The 18,595-nt window shown below is 35.9% G+C and overlaps 1 protein-coding gene and 1 pseudogene across 1 annotated transcript; both read left to right on the forward strand.

Annotated features, from left to right (window-relative positions):
* Nucleotides 1-1,192: 1,192 nt before the first annotated feature.
* LOC148102559 (uncharacterized) lies at nucleotides 1,193-3,799 on the forward strand (annotated as a pseudogene).
* Nucleotides 3,800-10,105: 6,306 nt separating this feature from the next.
* Nucleotides 10,106-14,832, forward strand: LOC102780306 (N-acetylneuraminate-9-phosphate synthase-like). Its single transcript, XM_087842578.1, has 6 exons — nucleotides 10,106-10,285; nucleotides 10,362-10,577; nucleotides 11,157-11,256; nucleotides 11,667-11,821; nucleotides 13,307-13,573; nucleotides 14,493-14,832. Exons 1-6 carry the CDS (start codon nucleotides 10,154-10,156, stop codon nucleotides 14,676-14,678), a joined length of 1,056 nt encoding a protein of 351 aa, XP_087698704.1. The 5' UTR covers nucleotides 10,106-10,153; the 3' UTR covers nucleotides 14,679-14,832.
* The last annotated feature ends 3,763 nt before the right edge of the window (nucleotides 14,833-18,595 follow it).

Here is an 18,595-nt window from a genome sequence, read left to right on the forward strand (position 1 = left end):
CTTCGTGGGGCAAAACATTATAGAAAACTTGTAAAAGGATGTAAGCCACATGTGTAAAATTACACACATGAAAAAGTGAGTCCTTCAAAACTGAATCTTTCTTTTGTTGTTGTGTAACCCAGAATGTTCATGCTTGATATTGTACATCTGATGTACACTAAGAGTGAAAAGTTTGGACACACCTTCATTTTAATGTTGCTTCTTATTTTCCTTGTCTATTTTGTAGATTCATTGTTGATTAGAACTCGAGGCATCAAAACTATGAATGGACACATATGGAGCACTAACCCTAACACAAATGATGTAGTAAACCAAAAAGTATGAAAGAACCAAAAATATTTTTATATCTTAGATTCTTCAAATTAGCCACCCTTTGCTTTGATCACTGCTTTGCACACTCTAGGCCTTCTGTCAGTGAGCTTCATGGGGTAGTCACCTAAGATGATTGTCACTGCATGAAAAGCATGAACACACAGAAAAACACTGAATGGGAAGGTGTGTCCCTAATTTTGACTAGTAGTGTATGTTCTTCATTTTCTTCTTTTCTAAAATTGCTGTCATATATGCTGCTAGTGACATAGAATGCCCACTACAAGAAGTATATTAATGTTGTGATGATGACTTCCTGCCAGCAACAGTTCGAAAGATCAAATACTCTTTAAGATGCTGCTTTTAACAGCCCAGAAATTGGCACTCTATTTTAAAGATAATAAAACTAGTTTTGGAGGAGAAAAATAACATTTTTCCAGAAACGGTTATGTAATAGTAAAGGCCACAGGTGCAAGCCTTGAGCCTGAGCATTTTAAAATATATTCATGTAGCTTCAACTAAACATAATTTTAAAAAATTGTTGTAATAGGTGTTTCTGCTGGAAAAAAGATTTGATAGGGGCAAGAGCATTTCTATTGCTATGTATTTAAATTTATTTTCTTTTATTAATATGAATTTATTTAAATTTCTTTATAGAACATTGTAAGTGTAACTTTACCCCCAAATAAAAGCAAATTTAAGTGCTCTTTTTTTCTACAAAATACAATGTTAAACCATGTGCCCATTTTATCAGCGTTTTAAAAGTATTTACCCTGAAACACGTCTTTTGTCAAACAACTACATAAGAAATTATGCATTTTAAATTTTGATTTACATTTAGTCCTGCTGACTTCTCTTTTTCTCATTACTTTTTGTAGATATAATGGATGCCTGGGCTGGAAAGAGTCCTCACGTTCTACTCTCCAAAATTGGTGCTTACAAATTATTCTACTGGGATATCCAACAAATTGGTTCGGACATGGAGTTGGAAAGTGAGGTACAGTGATCTTTACTGACAACAATGCAACTATCAGTGTTTTATTCCTTGACAACAGTTAAAAAATGTTTACATTTTGTATTCACAGTCTATTAATGCATATCTTGCGATCATGGTGAGACAATGCAATCGTCATAATTCAGCAAAAGCAGCATTCATTGATTCATTTTCAATGACTGCCATTTGGAAGAGAAAAGCTCCAAGACTCAAGGTAGGTATCTCTAGAAAGAATCTTGTGTGTATTGTTTAAGTACCTCGGATCATATCATTTTTTTGTACACATTCCAATCAATGCTTGATTTGAGATTTGCAAACATTTGGGCTAATATCTCTTTTGAAATCTTCAACACTGCTTCATCTCTTTTTACCTTTTTATTCTCAAGTGATTCATACGTCACTGTTAAAGAGGCTTAAGAAAGCATTAAACATTATTCTGCAGATGGTACAAGGATCACATTGAAAATGATTGAAAATGAACTCCATGTCCAAAAAAAAATCCTTAGAAAGACCTTTATTAGTCTTGGAGGAAGTAATGTGCAAAACCACTTATAAAAAATATAAGATAGTCCAGCTTCTTGCACACGTTAAAGAAATGAGGGGTGAATCATGGCTGTCGCAGAGTACTTTATAAGTGGATGATATATAATATATCATAAATTGCTTTAATAAAAAAGGACTCTAAACAACATGTTATTGCATTTCTTTTTTTTTATGTCTGAAGTTAATATTTTTATTCTTTTGTTTCAATTTAAGATCAAACCCATGGAGCATGAAGTCATTCTGGGAATTGTAAATGAACACCATCACTGGACATTAGTGGTAAAAAAATAATTGCATTTACAATATTCATCAAATCAGTTTTATAAGACAAATGCATGGCATGCAGATAATCTTAAGTCTTGAATTATTACATGTAATTCTCCACATAATTTTACTGTAGGTCATTTACCCACAAGAAAAGAAGTCACTGTATCTTGATCCACTCTGAGAAACTAAACAAGGTATCCAAAATTGTTTGGAATCAACAAGGTAAGGATAAATGTTGAAATTTATTTTGACCCTTTATTAAACTCTTTGTTGCTGTTGTTATTTTTGTGTTTATTATGACAATTATAAGTATGATGTCAATCAAAAAAATTTAAAAAGAAAATTGGTACTCACAATTAAAAAACTAGCAGCAACAGGTTTAAATTTTTGTGTTGGCCTTCTGATATTGTGGTGTTATGGGTTAATTTTGCCTTTAAAGAGAAGTCTCCCCATGTTTCAATGTTTATTTGAGGACCTGATGTCTGTATGAGATGATGTTTTTACATTAGAAAATATAGCACGGGGAGAATAGTGCTTAGTAGTTGCATAAAGTGTTGCGGAGGTTTAGCACTAAAACATCAGACAAATGTCTAAAATAAATTCACATAGGTTATACATGTGTGAATTTCATATTTGCTCCTCTACATATCCCTTCAAAGTGTACTGTGTAAGTGATTGATTTCTATATCATGGGCGGAAACGGGAAAAAAGGACAAGAAATTGTCCACGGAAATGCGTTGTAGACTTTTAAAAAGTAATGATTTTAACAAAACAGTGTGGTCAGTGTTCTTAACTTGATGTTCAACAGACACTTAAGCTCTCCATACTGTTCACCTTTTTGTGTCACCAAAATTTTAAAACATGTTGTTTTTATTGTACTTGTCTTTCAGGGCATTCATGCGAAAAAAAGGATGCAACGTCTCAAGATGGACTTGTGACACAGTCAAACACCCAAAACAAGTGGACGCTACCTCATGTGGAGTCTTTGCATTGAAAGTACGAGTCTTAACCGTAATACATACATATATACGAGAATATTGGAAATGTTGTGTTGTAATAAATGTTAATGACAGGAAAAGGAATATAAGATAATTACACAATAAAAGAAAGAAATTGATTCACAGAAAACAAATTACTATAAAATAACATTTACGATATTAGCCTATTTAGTCATCTTAGAATCTCTGTTTCAGTTTGCTGAAAAGAGTCAATAGACTTTCCGTCTACAAAAAAGGCCATAAACACACACAGGCTGCAAATTGCTACCACTCTCCTCCTAGAGACAGGTAACTCATTTTCCACCATTCAATGTTCTCACATCATGAATATTTTCATCATGATGGCTGTAGAAACAAACCATATAGTTGTTTGAATGAAGTAATAAGTGCAGTAGGTAGTATACTCTATGTGCTATTTTTTCACTTTTTAAAACAGATGACTTGACAAACATCTGTCATTTCTGCGGGGAAGAAGAGCATGAAACTGACAACAAATGGGTAATGACATCAAGAAAGACTGCTGACTGTTATGATCAATTCCCATAAATGAAATTTTAACATTGGGATTTGTAATTATTTATTTTTTTACAGATTCAGTGTGAGATGTGTTTGCGGTGGTTCCACCAGCTCTGCGTGAAAAGCCCACCACCAGAAGATGTGTTTATTTGTTTTGCTTGTACATAGTTGACACTAAAGGTCCAGAGCTAGTGTTCTTATGGCACACATTGTTGAGAACACATATCTACATATATAGATTTAGATGTTAAATTAAGAAGTCTAAAAAAAGCAAATGGTCTCCAAAGTTACTGTAGTTATTAGTTATACTGTGATTTATTTTGCAAATAAACTCTTTCGTGATAGCAACGCCAAGGTGCATTATTGATGGGGGGGACACACATTTTGGCAGCCGATGCCACACAGCCTGATAAAATCTGTATCCCTCCATAACTTTTGCTGTGAAGAAGAAATCCTCTCCAAAGTTACTGTACTTATTGGTTATACTGTGACTTATTTGGCAAATATACCCTTTGTGATAGCAAAGCCAATATGGATTACAGATGGGGGGGGCACACATTTTGGCAGCCGATGCCACACAGCCTGATAAATTTTGTATCCCTCCATAACTTTTGCTGTGAATATGACATCGTCTCCAAAGTTACTGTACTTATTGGTTATACTGTGATTGATTTTGCAAATAAACTCATTCGTGATAGCTTCGCTACAAAGTGTAAACCGAGTGTAAATTCCCTGGAGAGCGACGTGTTTCCATGATCGCGTCTGGTTTTACAGTATTATAGTATCAAAGTCTTTTTCTAGACAAAGTATTCCCAGCAGGTTATTTCAGTGTACAGTTTTAGGTAAATTGTCTTCCACGCGGCACATTACAATGTCACGAAACTAATATTAAATTCATCGAGTCTGCTGTTTTCCAGCTTTTACTCTTTATTGCGTCGACTGCAGATCAGTGACAAGTAGCGTACAGAACGGAGCTGGGCAAGTGGCTCCTCCTACTTTGCGCGCTCCCGTGAATGGGGAAACAATTTTTGACGGGGGTAACTACTAGTGATGTGCGATACCACTGATTTCCTTTCCGATCTGATACCAAGTAATATTCAGGGTGGTATCGACGATACTGATCCGATACTGATACTTTGTACAAACTTATTTTATTTATTGTATCTCAAATTATAGCATCATAATGATTACAGGACATCAGATTACTTGTTCTTATCACTTAACAATGCAGAGTTTATCTTACAGAAATAAAAAACTGAAGTTGTGCTATTTGAACACGTTGCCTGCCTGCAGCACTAAAGGACTCCGTGAGAGACGTCTGTCTCGCCCTAGCAGCACCTGTCCCTCTCCTCCTCTTCAGTTCACCTCAACATACGCGCGTCATATTCTGTGATATGATTTACTCTGAGGTGTTTGACAAAGTTAGTGATGTTGCCACAACCATACATGCCAACCCTCCTGATTTTTCCGGGAGAATTCCGGAGCCACCATTCTCCCGAATTTCTCCCAATTTTCCACCCGGACAACAACATTGAAATACCATATCGCAGAATTCATAGCGCGGCCCAGCCAATTCCAGTTTCCAACAATGGCGGCAGCGCCTTAGTTTTAATATTACTCTTATTTTTCTTTCTGGGTCGCAAAAAAACTTTTAACATGTTTTCAGGTGAGAATGTAGCTGTGTAAACTTCAAATATCTGAGCCGACACATCGTCTTCAAACCCCTGCGGTGTTTTACTACTCGGGTTAAACATGATATATAAGTCACTTTGATAACTTTAAAATGTTTTTGTTTGTTTTTTTCAGTGTTTTATTTGTTCGTGAGTAAATCGGTTTGGCTGAGATTAAAGTTATTAGATTAGATTAAATTAAACTTTATTAATCCCTCGGGAGGGTTCCTCTGGGGTTTTCACACAGCTGAATAAACGTCAAACAGAAAACTAATTAAACAAAGTGTGAGACGGTCGAGAGTTTAAGTCAGTGCCCGGTTATATTTTAGATAGCAAGGAGCAGAGGGCAGTTTCACTCCACTGAGGGAGCTCCTGACGTACTACCCGGCTTTCTTTAGACCGTGAAGGCCGGGTCCTCAGGTGGAAGCAGCCTCTGAATTTGGACACCCCCGCTGTTTCCGGGCGGCCAATAATAACTGTGACATTTAACGTATTTTATCCGATAAATAAACACTGTAAAATGTATTTATCACCCCCCCCAACAGCCCTTTTGAATGTCTCCCTAATTCTGAGGTCTCAAGGTTGGGAAAGTATGGCCACTCACTCTTGGAGCACTTTTTTTGCCACATGTATCGCAAACCACGTCTCAGCTGTTTGTGGAGGTAAAATATGTCTGCACATGACTCCAATTACGTTCAGCCATTGTTGTGAGTGCGCGCGCCAAGGGGCTGCGAGACATTTATACAGCCGCATTTCGCACATGACTATGAAAGGCGGAAGAGGAAGTAGTTCCTTTGAATGTAGACAATCCGAATGTTATAGTTTCTTTCCACTATGTTCCTGTTAATGATAAACTACAAATTAACCCTAAATTACTAAAATATCGATATTTTAATATGAGAATCGATTCTAGAACATAAATGACTGGTATCGGAGGAATCGATATTTCAGGATCGATCCGCACATCACTAGTAACTACTTTGGCACAACACCGGCGAAGCATGATTGCCGATGCCGCTCAGGTGCGTCCACCAGCAGCACCGCAGACCAAGCCCCGCCACAGATTCGTATATGTTGCATTAGTCCTTTACATGAATAGCCTTTCTTTCCTGAAACTAATTTCAAGAGTTATAGGTCCACATAAAAAATCTTGACAAGATAAGCTTATCTTATTGTTTGGTTTAATGGCAAATATAAAGCCACACCAGTTTGCTACTATTGCATGTGGCATGGTTTCAATTGTGGCAGGTTTTAGACTGGTGTTAAAGCATAACATTTCAACCTTGTCACCGTTATTTACAGCATAACCTGATATTTCATGTAATTTTAAATATATGCCTTTTAACCCTTTAAAGCTGGTCGGAGCAGGCACGCTCCGTTTTGCGTAACTATTTTTAAATCCCGGTAGCTCTGCAACCACGTAAGCTAGCGCAATAATTTTTTTTGCATATGAAACCGGAGGAGTTGTACTTACATCTTATGCCATCAGCTTGTCCTCGGTCACAGTTTCCTTCCACATAAAGCTTTGCAAAAACTGCATAAAAAGCACTTGCAGCAACAAAAACATAATATTCCAGAAACACGCTTTGCCGATCCGATCAGCTGTTCATAACACTTCCTATGTCCATCAGCGCAAACTATCGCATGTCCGCCATGACCTGCCCGAAACCGGAAGTGATGTCATTTTCGCGGAAATGTAGTTTTTTACCATCAAGGCCTCATGAGCTTATACTGGTGTTTTTAAAAGTTATCTTTGACTTTATGACTTTCTGTGTCGTTTCTGGGATGCTTAGGACTCATATTGCACTGCTGGAAATAATTTATTTTGATGCATATGCTGCTTTTTTGCAAATTTGAATTATAATATTTATTTTCATTTTTCCTGCAGTGTATAGAAATTGGTGTATTTCAAAAATAAAACTATGAAGACACTCAAAATAAATTTCCTGTGGTGGGAAACTATTTTGTGCAACTTTTTTGTATTTACAGTTTTGAGGGATAAGCCTCTTAAATTTCTCTAACTAGAAATATATGTTAAAAAAACAAAAACGATTTTCAATTGTTTTGTAGTTTATCGCACTTTTTTGCAATTTATGTAATTACTATGCACTTAATGCATGCGTATTATTAAAATTTAGGCTATAATGGTTGTATTGATGTATAGCAACTTGAAATGCTCCCCAAAATGGCTCCACAGCATATAAAAATATAATATAAGCTCTGGCGGACTTGGTTCTATGGTAGGTCTTAAAGGGTTAAACATGTTAAAAATCATTTTTGTAGTCTTTCTGTGGTAGTTGAGCATGACGAACAGTAAAGGCTGACTTAAAGTTATATGCATTATAAACTCCCTTTACTTGCAAGGGAGCAATAGCATACACAGTGAACGTCTATGTAAGTGCGTATCAGGGCAATCTTCCTGAGCCTTTTTATAAACGTCTTTTCTAACGTTATCCTGGGAACAGATATGTGTGTGACACTCTTACAGAGAAACAATTCAGCTATATTGTGTGCTAGTACATGATCTGGGAGATACATTCTCTTAGCTTACTAATAGGTGCCTTACTTAAAATGTCCACCCTATTGTTTTCCAGAAATACAGGGTGAATACACAGTGCTAGGCATGGTGGTCACTGAGATTAAATGCATAATTGTATAAATATTTTTAATTTACTTCAAGCAAAACATTCTAGGGGTTTAACCTATAAAACATTTTTAGTTTGAATAATTTTTCAGTGCATTCATAAAATTCTTTCAGATTTTGATATCTAAATCCCCTAACATGTCAGACAGTGAGGCAGCCCATGTAAAGTAAGACAACGGAGAGTATTAAAATTGTGTTTAAGTGATAATAATAGTAAATTTAAAATATAAACGGTTTACTTTATTTTTCTTATTATATTATGTTTTATATATAATCATTTTTAAATAAATGTATATAATTTATATAAATGTCAAAAAAAACCCAACAGTTTTAAAGCTGTTGATATAATTAAAATAAGCAAGCATTTTGTCATGAAATTGATGTTGCCATATGAGACTTTTAATTCGAAGTAAAAAGATAACAATAATGCAAAGTATATTTTACTATCCACAGGGGTCTTTATTACTGGTTGAATTTTGGACCTCTCTCTTAAATATAGATCTAAATCGCTTAATTCAGATTATAGACAGTTGCATTGCATGTCAAGTGGTACAACCATTATAAAACTGGGAAAATATTTGCATATCATAAGCTCTTTTCTTCATCTAAGGTATATGTTTACTACACCCGAAAGCTAATACAGCTGTCCAGTTAACTGTCTGTTTGAGGTGAATACACTGTAAAAAAAAGTTGTTGTTTTTTTAAAAAAAAAAAAAAAAAAGGCGTTTCATCGCAGCACATGCCATCTGCTCAACGGTCTCAAGTTTGCATAAAAAATAATGGTATCAATTTTTAACATGTATGAGTGCTGTGAAATTTTAGCTTCATATATCTAATACTTTAAGATATACTTTTATGATAAAAATGGTCCGTTGACCCACTGGCCTTTCTTTCACACATTAAACACTCATAAATGTTTGAGGATGAATATCTAAACGACTATTAAAGGAGTCGGTACTCTAATGTAATTGCTTCTAGTGATCTGTAGGTTCCAAAAGTGTTGGAAACATTGCACATCTTTGTTATCACTAAGTACTAGCATCGCAAAATTGTTGAACATTCATGATGCAATCCCCCGCCCCCCCTCCCCAGTATCTCTATTCAATTCAATTCAGTTTTATTTATATAGCACCAAGTTACAACAACAGTCGCCTCAAGGCACTTTATACTGGATGGAGATCTTGTGACCTGAAATTTTTTGATATTATGGAAAATAGTGATGTCTCCAACTAACTACAGTACAAAAAAAGAGAAGTGTTAAAAAGAGAGCAGTGTTGCCTAGATATGGCATAATCAAAACCATTTAGTAATGCAGTACTGCAACATTTATTGGTAACCTTATTCAGTTTCATATTTTCTAATAAACCATGAAATGTATCTGTCAAACATTATCAGTATTTTGTTGAATTACTAAATTTCTTTTCTTATTTGTAATTCTTGAATTTTATGTTATAGTACACCTAAGGTGGTGAAAAGTGTGTCTGATGAAAATGTTTAACTGAAGAGGACTTATAGAGGACGTTTTATAATAACATTCACGGCTTATGAAAACATCAACAAAATTCATTTTTGTTTTCCCATTTAAAGTGCATATTGCAGACAGCAATTAACACAGTAGATATTGTGGCTCAAAAAACTCTGATAATGATGGAAAATCAGTTGTGCAAAATTCATTTTTGAATTTCTTTTTTAATATTTTGTTCAAATAAAATGAAAATATTTGGATTCAATTGGACTTTAAAGGGTTGTTTGAGATTTAAGACTTATCTAAAAATGAAATTGCTTAAAATTAAATGATTATAACAACTCTGGACTGAGCAGTGAAAGAGAAAGCGGCGGTTAAAAGCATGTGACCTTCCATCTAACTTCATTGGCTACAACAAAGCCAACAGCCATTAAAAACACTGTTAGTATTTATTTAATTTTTTTTGCTTAAAAAATCCCTGATAAATACAGAAATTAACCAAAATATAATTAAGTGTTCAAACTTGGTGTTATGAAAAATGTTAAAAATCTGGTTTAGGTAAAGGTAGGGATAAGTAAATATGAATTCTTGCCTATGTATCAAAAAAAAAAAGTTTGTGGAGGCGGTACCTCGGGGGTATAAAGTACAACATACAGCAGTAACCACTTCCTGTCCTCTCGCAACTCGGATGCTTTGGTCGTTTGCAATCTGAATTTGAATCATCTGTTCAATTTCTCTGTTAGCAGCATGCCTCTTCAGTTTGCACTATGTCCCGGGAGAATGATTGGTGGCTCCCATCCGTGTTTCATCATTGCTGAAATTGGACAAAACCACCAGGGAGACATTCAGATTGCTAAAAAAATGATCAAGATGGCAAAGGTAAATTAAATGAAATTTTGTCCTTAAAGAGCTTTTCAAGAATATTATTTAAAAAATACTTCTCTTCTCTTCTTAGGACTGTGGTGCCGATTGTGCAAAATTCCAGAAAAGTGAATTAGAGCACAAATTCAGCAAGCGAGCCTTGGAGCGCCCCTACAATTCAAAGCACTCCTGGGGGAAAACGTACGGTGACCACAAGCGTCACTTGGAGTTCAGTCATGATCAATACAGGGAGCTAAAAAAGTATGCAGAAGACATCGGCATCTTTCTCACTGCCTCTGGCATGGATGAGGTATAGGATAAAAATTATGATTAATCAGAGTGTGCAGTGAATTTCATTTCAATCAACAGGGACAGTGTGGTACTAAACAATGTGCTGAGTATTGATGCATATTTCTCACACTTGCAGTCCAAGAACATGTTCTGTTATGTTGTTGGGGGAAATTTAAATTTTGTAAAACCCCATCAAGGGGTTAAGTGGACACAAAATCAAGGTTTATTGCAAATCAATATAAAGTTGATGTCAATAATTACCTTTATCCTCTGTCCTTGTCATTGTGGTCTCTTCCAAGATAAAAAAAAAAAAATGCTCCACTCCACACAGCACAAGGAATCCGTCAATAATTTGAGAAAATAATGTGAATAGTATGCTATGACCTATTGAGACACCGTAACCTGTCTGAACACCTATGAGAGATAATGGCCAAAGGCAAAATCTTTTGCAGGATAATGTTCCGTCCTTCCTGTAGATCTCGGGAGATTTACACACTCAGTGCCGAGACACAACAAAGCCATTAGGCCTGATGTACTCCATCTTAGCTTTCTTTGGTTATATGACTGAATTTTGCATATATGTATCTGATATCCATAGATGGCTGTGGAGTTCCTTCATGAGCTGGATGTGCCCTTCTTCAAAGTTGCCTCGTGTGATGCGAACAACTTTCCATATCTTGAGAAAACTGCCAAAAAAGGTACAAGGCATTTTGCGAGTACTTCAAATCACTCTTACCTAAACTGTCGTGGGAAACAGCAAATCTGCAGTGTACAGTGCATTTTATACCTGATCCCACCTTGTGGGTGTAGGCCTTAGTAAAAAAAAAAAAAAAAACAGCTCCCTGATAGAGACCTCATTTGAGCGCTGAAATAGTGGGCACCATTAAAACGTACAACAACATGACAACAAAAAATTACAAAATACTGCTACACTGATATTTTATTTATAAATATCACCTGAATTTTCTCTTTTATTCTGAATCTGTCAGTTTTGTTTGTCTGCTCTGTCATGATTAGCTAATTTTCATTATTAAATTTAACTACCGATCTTGCATTCATGCCCATCTAAACAGTATATTGGATTACATAATACATATGTCATTGTCAGGGCGACCCATGGTGATATCCACTGGGATGCAGTCTATGGAAACCATACGGCGTGTCTACAAGACAGTAAAGGAGCACAAGCAGAACTTCACCCTCCTGCAATGCACCAGCGCCTACCCTTTGGATCCTAAAGAGGTCAACCTCAGTGTTATCAAGGTAATATTGGTGAATAATTTCCTCATACTCAGTCATCATTTTCTCTGATTATGTGCTTTTATTGCAATCCATAGCAGCAAACAAGGGAACGTTCATGTTACAAAAAAGGTAATCCCTTCAAGCAACATTCCCCAACACTTTTAGTAAAAATGACAATTCTTAGGACACTACCTATTTTTTATTTTTTTTGTAACGACCTCAACACTGATCACAACAAAGATGGGACTGTCTCCAACATTTGATCCACAGCACACAATTAATTTGCGTGAATGTAATGTCTTAGATATGTTGCTTAGTACTGGTGGTCACTCTCAAATCAGAGCCACTGAGAACCCAGTGAGAATCAATAAGTGATGTCAATAATGGAATTGGAATTGTTTAATTATTATCAACAGTTTATAAAATAAATACAGTCTTTTCTTTACTCTGCCCTATTTTATACATTTTCATAAACTTCGATGTTGTTCTACTCTGGTACTGAGCCGTTTAGCCTTTTGCACTTGACTCTTTGCAAAAAGTTTCATCTCTAGTGCCTTTTAAAAGATTTATTATTTTCTGCAATTATACCATTAATTGGTCCTATCATTAACGATACAGATTTTGCATCTTAGTGCAATTAAGGAAAAGACTGCCCAAATGTATGCTAGCTTAGCCTGTTATAAGGATCGGCTGTATTAGCATGCCTTCTGAAACAGACCTTCTTAAAGTTACTAATACCAAACAGATGCCACATTATATATCCTACTGTCTATACCATGATTTTAATGGTCATTCAGATCATTAAATGCTCTTACAAAAAGTAAATGTACCTTGGTTTGCTGAAAGAGGAAATCATTGAAAATAGCAGATCAAGGGTCTATGGAGCCTTGGCAGTTTCCAGCTGGACCAGTTAGTGACCGGTGTCCATTCAAGTAATCACATCACTGTGGTTGCTGAGAAGGTTTTAAACTGTCTAAACAATAAAGAAAATTATCTCTGGAATATGGTGAACAGTCCCAAAGGAAACTAAAAGTCATATGAAATGGAGTGCACTGGAGAGGCAGGTTGTGGGATTGTTTTTCCATCTCTTCATACATGGCACATTGCCAGAGATGAAGACTCATTAACCACATTAGTAGAGCAGGTCATTGTAGTAATCATTTCGAAAGTCCTTCTTGTCAACTGTTAACATCTTGTAAAGACGTACAAGCTAACACAACATTTAGCTCAACAGTTACTTAACTTCAAATCCATTCTTTAAATGTTATATGATATTACAGTGTCGTCTTACACTATCACAAAGTTTTGTAGGTACTGTTTTCTAGAGAGAAGGAACCTGCCAATGAAAGACTTGAGAAACCAGTGTTTGTTTACACACTGTGCTTAGATGTTAAATTAAATTGTGTATGTGTGACCACTGTATTGTATGAAAGTGGTGGGTACACAAACAGGCAGCAAACAAAATGCAAAAGTTTTTTACTCTGATTTTTCCATTCTTTCTGGAAGACATTCCAGGAAGAATTTCCAGATGTTCCAATTGGATATTCTGGACATGAGCAAGGCATCTACATCACTGTAGCTGCTGTTGCGATGGGAGCAAAAGTTGTGGAGCGCCATGTGACCCTAGATAAGACCTGGAAGGGAAATGACCATGAGGCATCCCTGGAGCCCTCCGAGCTGGCAGAGCTGGTCCGAGCAATCCGACTGGTGGAGACGGCAATGGGATCACCAGTCAAACAAATGTTGCCATGTGAGAAGACCTGCCATGATAAGGTTAGTTTGATTCATTTAGGATGAACTTTAGCAAAAAGCTAAATGTTGAGACTGGAAGTCTGCATTTCAAGCTTGATTTTTTATTATTTCTCACAAGTGCCACTTCATTAATTTAATTCATTTCAGTTGTATTTATATATCACCAAATCACAACAACAGTTGCATCAAGGCACATTATATTATAAGATAAATAATGCTACAATAATACAGAGAAAACTCCAATAATCACATGAACCCCCATAGCTGAATTAAGGTGCACTAAAAAATTACTGGGGTCCCTTTTGTACAACCACGCACCTTTCACATGTCTTTGTGCAAGATATTTCTCTGTTATTCTGTTCCAAATATGTCTATCTTTTTAATTTAAGTGCATATGTGCCAGAAATTAGACACTTGGTTGCTGTTGCATAAAAGAAGGTATATAGTAAGTCTCATTTCATGTAGGGTCTATCCATCACGTTTATTTTAAAGTACCTTTTGAATTTTCTGCCAAAGGGGGCTTGGGCCTCTCCCTACCATCACTGGGCATGAGACAGGTTACAGCCTGGACAAACAGAGAGACAACGATACAATGTCACATCCATGATCAATTTAAAATCAATCATTAACCTAAGAAGTCCTTGCACTTTGGAAGAAAACTCACTGTGGGAACTTGCAAACACAAATAGATTCGTACATTAATAGTGCTAACAATTTCAGTGCCACGTTGTGTAATAGCAGCTTATAATTACCATATAATACATATTTTTGGTATAAATTTTATTTAGAGAAACAAAGACTAAACCTTGGCAACATTTGGCAATGTGGCAATACCTTATTTGTGAGATAGATCAAGTGGTTCCCATAAAAATGATAAATGTTTAGTATTTATATGTTGTTAATCTATCTGTGATTTCTGTATTCTTTGTTTTCTGCACAGCTGGGTAAGTCAGTGATAGCTAAGGTGGCCATTTCCAAAGGTACAGTGCTCAGCCCAGACATGTTTGCCGTGAAGGTTGGTGAGCCAAAGGGCATCCCTCCAGAGAACATGCAGAACCTAGTGGGCAAGAAGATCAAAGTGGATGTGAAGGAAGGTGACAGCATCTTGGCAGACATGATAGAATGAATAACCTTCAAAACTGTTGGAATAGAGGCAGGCAAAAAGAGAGGGTTAGAAAATGTAGAAAGAAATTGGACAGGTGATGTGAACAGATAGAGAAACAACAAATAAGGGAAGAAAATATGGGCTTAAATGAAGATAATGTGTGTATCTGATCAAATTAATGGGAAAAGCAGAATTGTCATTCCTCTGCATAATTTGCACAAATAAAGCAAAAATAAATGTGGACAAGTTTGTACTTCAGAATTAGAATACAGCTTAAGGTGCTCTATCTGTATGCTTCCATGCACTGTTTGCATGTAAAGGCAAAAATATCTGCATATTCTCATGTTAGGAATAAATGTTTACATTTATAGCATCAGATGCATATGTATCTGATATGCAAACATTTCCCCCAAAATAAGAACACAACTGTGTATGAGATTTGTCAAAACTGACACATGCACTTTATAAGAATATACAAACACCTTCACTATTTTGTGAGTGATTTTGTTCCTGCTTCTGTTTTCCCAGCACACATTATTGAGAAAATGGTGATATATGGTTATATAGGTTCCACACCAATCAAACATACTTTTACCACCTCTGTCATTTTTGCAGGCTTTACATTTGGAGAAATGATTATGGTAAATGGCCTGCATTTGTATAGCGCTTTTCTAGTCCCTAAGGACCCCAAAGCGCTTCACACTACATTCAGTCATTCACCCATTCACACACACATTCACACACTGGTGATGGCAAGCTACATTGTAGCCACAGCTGCCCTGGGGCGCACTGACAGAGGCGAGGCTACCGGACACTGGCGCCACCGGGCCCTCTGACCACCACCATGGTCCTGGATTTTTTAATATTTATCCTTTAAATAAAAAAGTTCTGAAAACATCTAGTTTGCATCATCTTTATTCTGGAGTGATTCATCCCTTCCCATCCAAACATTTAAATATAGCAAAATGTGTCAATACAGAGGCTTCACACCAATTAGACACAGATTAATAAACCCAAGCTGGTAACATTAGATATAAGTATGCAGTACTGAGTATAATTAGGTGTTAGGTACACATTAGTGTGTAATTTACAAACACAGTTTACAAAAACAGTTTATAAGTTTAAATATAATAATGACATTTTTTAACCTTAGAAACAGTGGAATCAACATTTAAACAGTTGTCTCTATTAATTGTTCATGCCATCACGAAAATGGTCAAAGTATTTATATGCAAAATAGTTAAATGTACATTTATAACTAAAACAAATTTTGTCAGGTTTTATAAACATTTATTGCAATCCATGGCTAATTCAGGGAGTTAATAGTTGTTAGTTAAAAACAATGGGTGACCTCATTAAAAGTGAAGCTCATCTATCGCTTAAGCATTTGTTAGTGGAAGGCCAGCAGTACCACAAAAGTCTCGGCTATTTTTGACATGACAAAAGAGAAAAGGAAAAAAATGGAAACAGGCAAAGGACAAAGTGATAAACAGCATACAAATCTTTATTGCAAGAGTCAACCTTAACCCGCTTCAGCTTTACAGAATACTGCAATGTATGTAGGATGAGAGTGTGAAGGATTGGGAGGGGTTTAGGAGAGAAGCATTGAGCAACTTAAGGCACAGGCTACTCTCAGCTTGAATATACTGAACCTCCTGCAGTTAAAATTCAACGTTAATTAGGTTATGCTTCTGTGGACTCATTTTCCACAGCAGCACAGAAGCTGAGGGGCAGCTCGTCCCACAGCATAGCTTAAAGTTCATTGTTAGCATGGAGGAATTTGGGGCAATTTGGAAATTTCATAGGTTTTGCTTTAAATAGTAAACTCAAACACCACTTTAATGTTGTAAAGCATCGGGTTGTAGGTAACAAAAAAAGCTAACTATTATAAATAATAAATAGTGTTACATTTCTAATTAAGTTGGCAAGCAAATAGCACGTAAAGTTTGCTCTAATGAAAAAGACATGAGCTAAAATGAATAATAAAATTCTTACTTTCTAACTGCTGCTTGCTAGGTAAAAAATTTACTGCAGCTTCAATTTGTTCCAATTTAAACCCAACTACAAGACAAAAACAAAAAACAATGAATCAAAGAGGATATTTGGTTATTATTTCTGTTTACAATTCCTATGGGGTTGACTAACTAACTGACAAAAAACTGCATTTTCTCAATTCAATTTTATTTATATAGTGCCAAATCATAATACCAAATGTTTCAAGGTGCTTCTAAGAAAAAAAAATGTTTCGCAGTCATTATCCTCTAAATAGCAGGTCAGGTTAGCATTAACTGTGGCTATTGACTATTAAGTATTTTCAAATACAACTTTGATGTAAAAAAAATCCAACTGTCAAATTAATTCACATAGAATCAATAAATAATACCTTTATCCTGTGTCATTTGTTTCTCCAACTTTCTTTCTTTTCATCCTTCAGCAACACTTCCAAATTCTTTTCAGGAGTCATTAATGCAACGTTAGGGTAACCTAAAATTCTAATTGAGATCTAACATTGATGTTAGCGTTGATGTTAGTGATGGTGGCGCTGGTTGGAACCCTCCAGACAAACAAAACTCTGAACCTCCACCATCGCCTTTTGCACATGAACTCTTGACCACAAACACTGATTGTGTTGCTCACTGTTGTTTATCTAAAATTGTATTGTATTGTGTTGTACAAAAGACTTTAGAAAAAATCTTTATATCTTTATATTGTTTTAGTCTACACTGAAGGCCGTGGGAGCATTGCAATTTCAAATTCCGGTGTATGACCGATACACACGATTTTTGACAATAAAGCTGACTTTGACTTTGATATTGTTAATCTGTCACTAATTTCTACATTCTATGTTTTCTCCACGGTTGTACAAATCAGTGGGGGCTAAAGTGGACATTTCCAAAGGTACACTGGATATGTTTGCAGGGAAGGTTGGCAAGCCAACTGGTATGCCGTCAGAGCACATGCAGCAACTAGTGGGCCAGAAGATCATCATGGATGTGAAGGATAGACCACTACATTTTGGTTGACATGATAGAAGAAATAAAAAGAGTGAGATAGACATGAAAACAGAAAATGGACTGAAAATGTGTGTGAACAGAAAAGGATACAAAGAAAACTAACCACAATGCTCTATATGTACCTGTTGAATGCTGTGATGAGCATGAGGCGACTGCTAAAGGAAGCAACTGAAAGAAGAAGAAAGCTCTCTCTTATGTAGCATACAGCCATAGTTGGCTTCAGAAACTTTGGCAGTTATAGAAATTCTCTGTGTGCTTTAGGCAAGGGGACTGTTTGGCAAAAACAGGAAGTTACTAATAAAATCTTTTTAACCAACCAGTCTCTCAATCAGTTTCTCAAAACTTAATCATAAAATGGAAAGAATTAATTACTTTGTGACAATTCGACACATTTCTTGCAAAATGAAACACCAAAGCAATACACACAGCTATTTCACACAGCTGTGATAAACTCAAAACACTACCACGAACGTATTCATGTACATTTTGGCTTCACTGAGTCATATTACATATACAACTGAATACAAGTACCTTGAAATAAAATACAAATAAGTGTCATGGTTTCAGAATTGTGTGCACAGTTCCATTTCCTTCCATTTTCTAAAAGGCAATCAATGTTTCTTGTATGGCTTTGGACTTTGTAAGACACTTTATAATATTGAATTCATAGTCCAGGTGCCATTCCTGGGCTTCTGGAAGAAGCCCTGTGTTATTATATAGGTACTAATGTGTGACATGAACCAGCTTGTTCATGTCACACATTGCATTTTCTGTCTTGGGGTTCTCAAAATATACAGAAAAAATAAATAAATAAGAAGTACAATTTGTACATCCTTTAAGAAACAAATATGCAGACCAGACAGCAGAGGACACCACAGAACATCCATGTATCATCCACCAAACAACACCATAACACTCCTTGAG

The sequence above is a fragment of the Neolamprologus brichardi genome, chromosome 6 (genome assembly GCF_056152115.1).
Source record: "Neolamprologus brichardi isolate AB-2024 chromosome 6, ASM5615211v1, whole genome shotgun sequence".
Lineage (NCBI taxonomy): Eukaryota > Metazoa > Chordata > Actinopteri > Cichliformes > Cichlidae > Neolamprologus > Neolamprologus brichardi.

Bases quoted from the DNA above. Each gene is read 5' to 3' on its own strand.
- LOC102780306 (XM_087842578.1), top strand. From the start codon at position 10,154: ATGCCTCTTCAGTTTGCACTATGTCCCGGGAGAATGATTGGTGGCTCC. The intron at 10,578-11,156 runs GTATAGGATAAA...TGATATCCATAG, and splicing joins CTGCCTCTGGCATGGATGAG to ATGGCTGTGGAGTTCCTTCA. The intron at 11,257-11,666 runs GTACAAGGCATT...TGTCATTGTCAG, and splicing joins TGAGAAAACTGCCAAAAAAG to GGCGACCCATGGTGATATCC.